Genomic DNA, 7,925 nt, shown 5'->3' on the forward strand with positions numbered 1-7,925 from the left:
GATGACAGAAGCTGGAAGCATTAAAATATCCTCCTCAGAACAAACTGCTCTTAATCTTTAAAACAAGTAGACACAGGGATGCTGTAACCTATTCCCACAGGAACAGGCAGACCCACTGCTGGATGGCTTTCAGTCAAACTATGACGCTATGCAGAAAAAAATAGCACGTAAAAACGTGGGGGCCTACAAACAGTCTTAGGGTGCTGCTAGCCATGAATAAAAGTCTGCATTCTTCTCAAATAGTCTCATCTAAGGCTCTACCTTCTCTTCATCAGCCCGCTCCCCCACCTCCATTTGGAGGTTTAGCAGCCACACTTGCTTAGTGAAATATTCTCATTTTAAGCTTAAGAAGGATATATGTTCCCAGGCCTTAAGTCACATTAACTAAAACTCAGCTCCACTTCTGACATTTAATTAATGCTTGGCTCTTCAATTTAAAAAAAATAAATCAAAGGATCATCTTCTTGATCATCTGAACATAGTGCAAACCTTTTGTTTTGATCAGTTTTCCAAGGGAATAACAACATATATGTTTCAAACTTTAAATGCAGCAAACCAAACAACTTTCACTGGTAACCACTGAGCTCTTGAGCTAAACACCTGGATATGGGAATGAGAGAAGTATGGGAATTAGTCTACTAAGCTGGGGAAAATCTTTCACTTGGGAGCTCATTACAGCTGAGTTCACAATATACTTCATTGTTACTTGGGTTGCTTACACACAAATAACAAATGTACTTCCCCACCCTGCCTAAAAAAATCACCCTACCAAAAGGCAGACTCGGTGACAGAAGGCAACCCTTCCTCTGCAGCACTTGAGGATTTGGGGTGGGTGGTGACACACAGAATAGCCTGGAAGCCTGCAAAATGCAGCGAGAGCCAGCATCTCCCAAAAATCCCTGCTTGGGTAAAAACATAAATAGTAAGTTTGGGATGACAGTTCTAATGGCTTCTGATGTCACCTTCAAACAACTTCCCGGGTTTTGAGCCTGTCACAGCTGTCAATGGCTGAAGCATTACATTTGCTTTAGTGAAAGGCACTGCAGCACAAAGGCGACCTGATCACATATGTCCCTACTAACAGAGCTGGCAATCAACCTCAGATTGCCGTTTCAGGCTGTTGCCTTGAGAGTGACTTTCCTTCCCAAAACGCTCAGAGGATGGGTGTGCTGCTGCAGCACGCTCCGGTCTTGGTGCGCTCTCCTGCTGGAGGGGGCTGGCAAACACCTTTTCCCCAGACATCACCACTGCAGGGAGCAAGGAGAGTAAGGTGGGCAAGAGCAAATGGGGCCACAAACCCATCTATTTATTTTGGTGGTGTTTGAAGATTCCTTTAAGGGAGGTTTTTACTAACTTCAGGGATAAAAACTAAGTGTGCTCGTTAGTTGCCATTCAGTGACCAAGTAATGTAACCGTCAGTAAAATGAACAGAATTTTAGCAACTTCATAGCTTCAAGCTGCTGTACTTCATTCTCTCCTTTTTAAGGCTCATTCAGAGGGATGAAAAACAGACACCTTCAAAATTACTACTTCCCTTCTACGAACTGTCTGGTAAGTTTTCATTTGAAGAATGTTTTGAACCTCAATAAAGCAAGAACTATCACATCTGTCATTAGCAGAAAATATAGGTATCAAGTCCAATAATAAAACACAGATGCATCCAATGTGTTTCCACTAATGACTTCCGATTTAAAAAAAAAAAAAAAAAAATCAGCGTTAACAGGGATACGGCTCACTAGTTTAAAAAACAGCTACAAAACTGTTTTCAAATGTTAAAATTACTTTTATTAAGTTACTGTAATCTTTATTTTGTGGTGAACATATCCCAGTTTATGACAACTCATAGTTTTGAGATTTTTGGGTTTTGTCCTGTCCCTCACCCTTTCAACAGGGGTTTGTAACCCATCAGTCATTCAATTCACTTCCCATAGCTGGTGCAGAAGCAGCTGTAGCCAGCGCTTCGAGGAATTATGCCAGACTTCCCCCCCCTGCATGTTCATCCATGAGCATTCTTCCCTCTGCTCCTGCAGGCCCCCCCCCTTCACACCAACTGAGTTGTGCTCACAGTTTCCCTGTCTTATCCCCCCCGCCACATTCAGCAAAGGCTCTGACTTTTGGTTAGCTCAATTCCACCTCAACTTCTACTAGATAACGAAGCTCAAACACATTGGCCAGACTGCCTGCATATTGCCCCTTTCCCCATTTTTCTGTTAACATCTGGCATACTCATCTGACATTCTGCACAGAGAGGCAGAAGTATTAGATCAGTTATCTACGCAATGCAGATGCATCTAGAATTTCAGTTATTGGCCAGAACAGCTTAACTGTAGATAAGCTGCTATTGAGCTAATATCCTTAAATGCAGCAGCTTAGACCAACACCAATTAACACCCGAGAGGATCTGATGCTGCAGTTTTCCCCATATTTATTAATTTACACAGTATCATGATGCTCCTGCTTTCTTCTCGACGTAGTCACAGTACTCACGCATTTTGAGGGATGCCATTACACGCATGCTAACTTCTTTCCTATGAGTACAAAACAGCATTCTCTTCTTTCTTTACAACTGCTCTTTGCCAGAGTAAATTTTCATCTGCATGCTTTTGTTTCCTAACTCCCTAGCTGAACTATGACCTCGCAGCCAAAAAGACCCCCTGCTTAGGTTGCGGTTCCCTTTCTTAGGTCAGATAGGAAAGAACTCAACCATGTATTAAAATAGGAGCTTGCTAAGTCCTTGGTCATGGCTCGCTCAGTTTCCCACTGCTGTTCCAATGGCTTTACAAAGCAACACCTCCCACCCCATCCAAAGGGAAGGAGCCTCCCTCCCCCTCAACAGAGAATTGAGGGAAACATTTCTCTCTTCTTAGAGTTAGCTACCAGTTACTTCTGAGTTTAGATTCTGCAATGAGGACAGAGAGTTTCACTGCACTAACTCAAGTTTTCTGGAGACTTTTTACATAAAACTATTGAACTGAATGCCCTCCATAAGATTTATTGCTATTGTTTCCTCCAGAAGAAACAGGAGGAATAGAGGGGAAAAAAAGGAAAGCAAGTATACAGGTTTGTTTTCTTCTTTTAAGAGGCTAATCCACAGACAGTAGAAGGTTAATTATCTTAGTGTAAATAGCATGTTTGTTGTGTTTTCATGTACATTTCCAAACTAAATAAGTAGAGCAATGCTGCTGTTTACATCTGGATTCCCAAACTTCCCCACGCCTATTTGAGGTAACAACAGATCACAAACTCTCTCAGACTAAGTATGGGGGGGGGGGGGGGGTAAAGACTATTTTTGCTCAGTGAGTGCCTTTAGACCAAAAAGTGCTTATAGCATAACATACTAGAAGTAATTTTGTGGAAAAAAAAAAAAAAAAAAAAAAAGTAAATACGTTGTGTCACTGGTGTAGACAGAAGCAAGCAAGGAACCTCATTAGATCTAACACTGTATTTCCAAATAAGATGGTTTCCTTGAAATTATATAGTGGTATTTCTTTTAACTAAAAATGTACAGTGAAATATACAAGTACAACATGCCTTTAAAAAAACCTAAACAACTACACACCATGCTACTTACAAATAATGTAAATTATTATGCCACTAATTATAAGGAAATGTCTTAAATAGAAGAGCAAGATTTTTAATCAAGTAAAAAGATTAGTTACTTACATAGCTTACACTGCTTCTAAAGTGCGATTTTATTCTTGGTTTCACACAGATAGAACAAAAATTGAAATCCTTCAACTTCACAGTGTATATAAATTATCTGGAGTTATTCTGCAGCTGAAATCTTACAAAAGCTACTGATACCACTCACCTTGCACAAGCAAAGCCTTCACCTACTGTTTAAATACTCCCATTCTACAAACAGCACAATTAACAGTAGCACTGAAGGATACGTTTACTCAGAGAACAGCTGATGAAAATATTTTCCTGTATTTAAATGAGATGTAACTACAGCTTTGCTAAAACGAACCTTTCTGTTTATAAGGGAAGTTAAAGCAGTCCTAAAACATTGTCATGAATCCTCTGACACCCTGTAAGAGAACACATCAGTTCCCAGACATTTAATAGGAGGTCATTCCTAACTGTGTACATAGTCATACACATACACATACGAAACAAAGAAAGGCTTGTATACTGACTTAACAGATTCACTATGAATTTCTTACTTGGATTTGCTAGGAAAACCAGCATGATTTATCAGGTTTTGGCACCTCACACATTTACAGGGAAGACTGCCATTTTAGGACCACCTTCTCCCAAAGCTGTATTCGAGCACAGATTCCTCTATAGCAGACTATGAATCGCTTCTTTCATTGCCAGTTTGTTTTCTTTCTGGATCAAAAGAACTGCCTTCAAATAAAATTTTGTTTCTCATTCCTTCTTTAAGCATTCTTTGCCGGATCCTGTGTTGGGCCAAATTGTACCTGCAGTAAAACCTAGAGGAGGGGATGAAAAGAAAACATTATTCCTTGCTTTATATCAGTGACAGTATCAAACCAGTTATTCAGCCAATTGAAAAGCTGAAACCGTATACCATAATGCTAGTAAAATTCATTATGAAGTGATGCATAACAAAAATACTAGGATAACTGCCTTTTCTTTAAGAGAAATATTATGCAGCCACTGTGGAGCCGGATATACAAGTCCAATAGAAAATGCTAATTTCTATAATTTGGATCTTAATTTCATGACTATTTAGTATGCTGCCTTTATAACTGGAACAGAAGGATGGCATACGTGAAGAAAAAAGAAAGAAGAAAGACAGAAATAACTGGGTGATTTGATCTCTTAGGATTCAAGAAACAATAACAAGTTTAAAAAATAAATATTAATATAAAAATTCAAAGGCATTGAACTCTTTTCCTTTAAAAAAGGAAAGAAATATTTCGGGGAGAAGGAAAAGGACATTTTGCCAGGCAAGTTTTTTATGGAGTTTCAAGAAACAGTGCGAAAGGTCACACGGGCATCATGTCGTACAAAGTAGCCAACATCGGTCTGTCAAAATTCAAGAAGTGTTTTACATACCAGTATCCTAGCATTGTGCAAATAAAGCCACCGACTGCAAAGTCACAAGATCTCCTAACTCTACCTGAAAGAAAAACCAAAATCCACCAAAAAATTAAGAGAAAAAGCCTTGGACGATTTTCCATTATTAATAAAAAGTAACAGCAAATAGGAACTAATTTTTCCTTGCAAATAAATATATAAAATCCAGGAGGAGTAAGTACTTACTAGTTGCTAAAAAATGTCCAAGACCCAGAACTAAAGATCCCAAGGAGCCATAGAGCACCGATTCTCGCGCACATGGGACACTTTTAACATCAAGAAATCCTAGGAGTTTAAAGGACTGTAAGAAAAAAAATACACCACATATTTAAAAAATTACTTTTGTGGAAGTCTATGATACCAACTCCACTGTAGAACTATCTTGCTATCTTAGTCGTCAAAACCAACCACTTGAGGATTTCCTACTTTCAGGGTTATATCTGAGCAAAAAATGAACGTGCACAGCTGCATCAGGAATGGTTTTGGAAGAGTTAACTACTGATTTAGGCAACATCACTTCATACAAATCTGTTGATCCATCCTTTCTATTGAATATTATAAAAGATATTTCATTTTTTCCTTTATGGTCCTCAAAAAAAGGAAGGGAGAAAACTCTTAAGAATCCAGGATCTTTATTAAAAAACAAGACACAACACAACAAACAGGTAAGGTCACAATCAATTATGCAGTTAGTTATGCCATCTAATTTTAATTTCTGAAAAGGCAAATGTGCTTTAAAAAAAAAAAGTGAAATTACTGGAGACTGTGCATGTAGTAGGGAACCTTATACTGAACACTGAATAAACATTTATAAATGAGTAATTTTTAACCTAATCCTATGTATAGCCAGGGGCTGCACACAGAAATTCTCCTATATACAACACCAAAGTTTTTAAATGAATCTACTGGTAAACTTTATTCAAAATATTTCATACTCTGTCTCACATCTATAACCTACCCTAGCTCATATCTATCGGTTTTCTATTTAATTTTCAAATGGCAATTACATGTGGCATTCATAAACGCAACTGTGCACTAACGAATATGTTTTCCATTTCTGAGATGCCTACATTGGCTTCTGCACAATTCAAGTCTTCTAATTTGACTACAACTCATATTTCCCACTTGAGAAACATCCTTGCAAATATACATTGGCACCACAAGCAGGAGTGGAGAACTACATGCAAAAAGGCCTCAAGATGGCATGGGTCAGGGTTAAGGTGGCTGCACCACAGCAACATCTGCACAACTTTCTACTATTCGTTCTTTTGTTATGAATAGTGTGAGAATTTATCTTCATTTTATGGTGTTTAAATCCTTAGACCATTAAATACCACATGTGTAACTGTAACAATTAAAATCTTGAAAGATGATTTTAAAATAGTTTTACTTTTTATAAAGCTATTCTATTTGGACAAAGTAGATTTTGAAGATGGAGTACTACAGTCAACTGTTTGTGGAAGGCTGACAACTCTGTGAGGCAAGTCCTTGTGAAACATGTCTGTGGTAATAGGGATGCCACGCGTCTGACAACAGCTGGATTTGGACGCAACTACTGAAATCCCCATCAATAATTTTATCTATGTTCCCTATGGACAACCATCAGCTGTTTCCACATAATCCCTGCACACAAGCGAGACAAAAAGGATTTGGCCTATGTTGGTCTAATTTCCTAATGAGTAATTTCAAGTAATCTCATATGGAAGAAGTCACTTGATATGTTGCTGTTGTTGGCTAAGAAGGTATCCCTACTACATCCATGCAGTGTGATGCATCTTTTTAAAATAGTATTTCACCTGTTGCTACACTTGAAATCACTTGTTATGTCTCTAACCACTGCTAGCTACTGGCGTTACAAAAGCTCAAGTGTCGTGACACTGTTTCACCCACAAAGAGAAAGCCCCGCGGAGGGGTCGGTGGAAAAACAAACACAGAATCCCCACCCCACTCACTTGGCCCTACCGAGCCTCAGCACCGCCATCGGTTTCCGTGTATTGTTCCCCAACTACTCCCTCTGGAGCCACATCAGCGGGGGTTCACAACGAGTCTGCGATGAACTCTCGTGCCCCCAGCGCAGGGTTCCCTCTCTGCCTTCACGGGCACTGACGCGCTGGGAGTGGGGTGGCCGCACAGCTGCTGCTGCTGCTCCTCCTCCTCCCAGCGCCCGGCTGTGCTTCAGCGGGGCGGGCGGCGAAACCTTGAAACGCGAGTAAGGCCTCACGTGCCGCCGGCCTCCCCCGTCTGCGCGGGTTACGGACGCGGCCCGGCCCTGCCGCCCACGGGGGACGCCTCCCGGCCGCCGCTCCGGGGGCTTCCCCGCCGCGCAGCGAGGCGAAGCGGGACTGTCGGGGCACGGCTCCCTCAGCCGCCCGCCTCAGGCCGGGCCGGAGGCGGGTGTGGGGGAGAGGGGAGGTAGGCAGCGCTCCGATGAGGGGGGAGGGCTACGGCCGCGCGCGGGGCGGGAAGGGCCCCTCGCCGCCCCCCCCATCCTCCATTACCTTCCTCGGCTCAGAGTCGCCCTCGCCCGCCATGATGTGACAGCACCTTCCCCGGCCCGCGCCCCCTCCCGCGCTGCGCACCAGCGAGGCCGGACTACGGCCGCGCAGAGAAGGCAGGCGAAGAGGCCGCTCTATCCGCCCCGGCCCGCCCCATCTCTATGGTGCCCACAGGGGGGCGGGGGCGGGCGATCGCGCCGGCGCCATTTTAGGTCTAGCGCTGAGATTCCAGCAAAATCCTTTGTTCACTGAAATGGGTCACGGCGCAGGGCGCGCGCACGCAGGCACGCACGCACGCACGCGGGGCGGGGGCGGGGGGAGCGCGGAGCTGGCGCTCGGCCCGCCCCGCCCCTCCCGCCCGAGGCACGCGCCTCCGCTGTGCGG

The 7,925-nt window shown here is 42.7% G+C and overlaps 1 protein-coding gene across 1 annotated transcript; it reads right to left on the bottom strand.

The window, feature by feature from the left end:
- Positions 1–3,613: 3,613 nt before the first annotated feature.
- On the bottom strand, positions 3,614–7,591 carry COX20 (cytochrome c oxidase assembly factor COX20). The gene is made up of 4 exons (XM_086460936.1): positions 7,545–7,591; positions 5,233–5,347; positions 5,026–5,089; positions 3,614–4,436 (listed from the first exon to the last, which is right to left on the bottom strand). Exons 1-4 carry the CDS (start codon positions 7,575–7,577, stop codon positions 4,295–4,297), a joined length of 354 nt encoding a protein of 117 aa, XP_086317062.1. The 5' UTR covers positions 7,578–7,591; the 3' UTR covers positions 3,614–4,294.
- Positions 7,592–7,925: the final 334 nt, after the last annotated feature.

This window comes from Leptosomus discolor, chromosome 2, assembly GCF_034619465.1.
Source record: "Leptosomus discolor isolate bLepDis1 chromosome 2, bLepDis1.hap2, whole genome shotgun sequence".
NCBI classification, from domain to species: Eukaryota; Metazoa; Chordata; class Aves; order Leptosomiformes; family Leptosomidae; genus Leptosomus; species Leptosomus discolor.

Coding starts and splice junctions, on each gene's coding strand:
- COX20 (XM_086460936.1), bottom strand. CDS start 7,577: ATGGCGGGCGAGGGCGACTCTGAGCCGAGGAAG. Junction 5,348..7,544: donor GCGACTCTGAGCCGAGGAAG/GTAATGGAGGAT, acceptor TTTTTCTTACAG/TCCTTTAAACTCCTAGGATT. Junction 5,090..5,232: donor TGGACATTTTTTAGCAACTA/GTAAGTACTTAC, acceptor TTTTTCTTTCAG/GTAGAGTTAGGAGATCTTGT.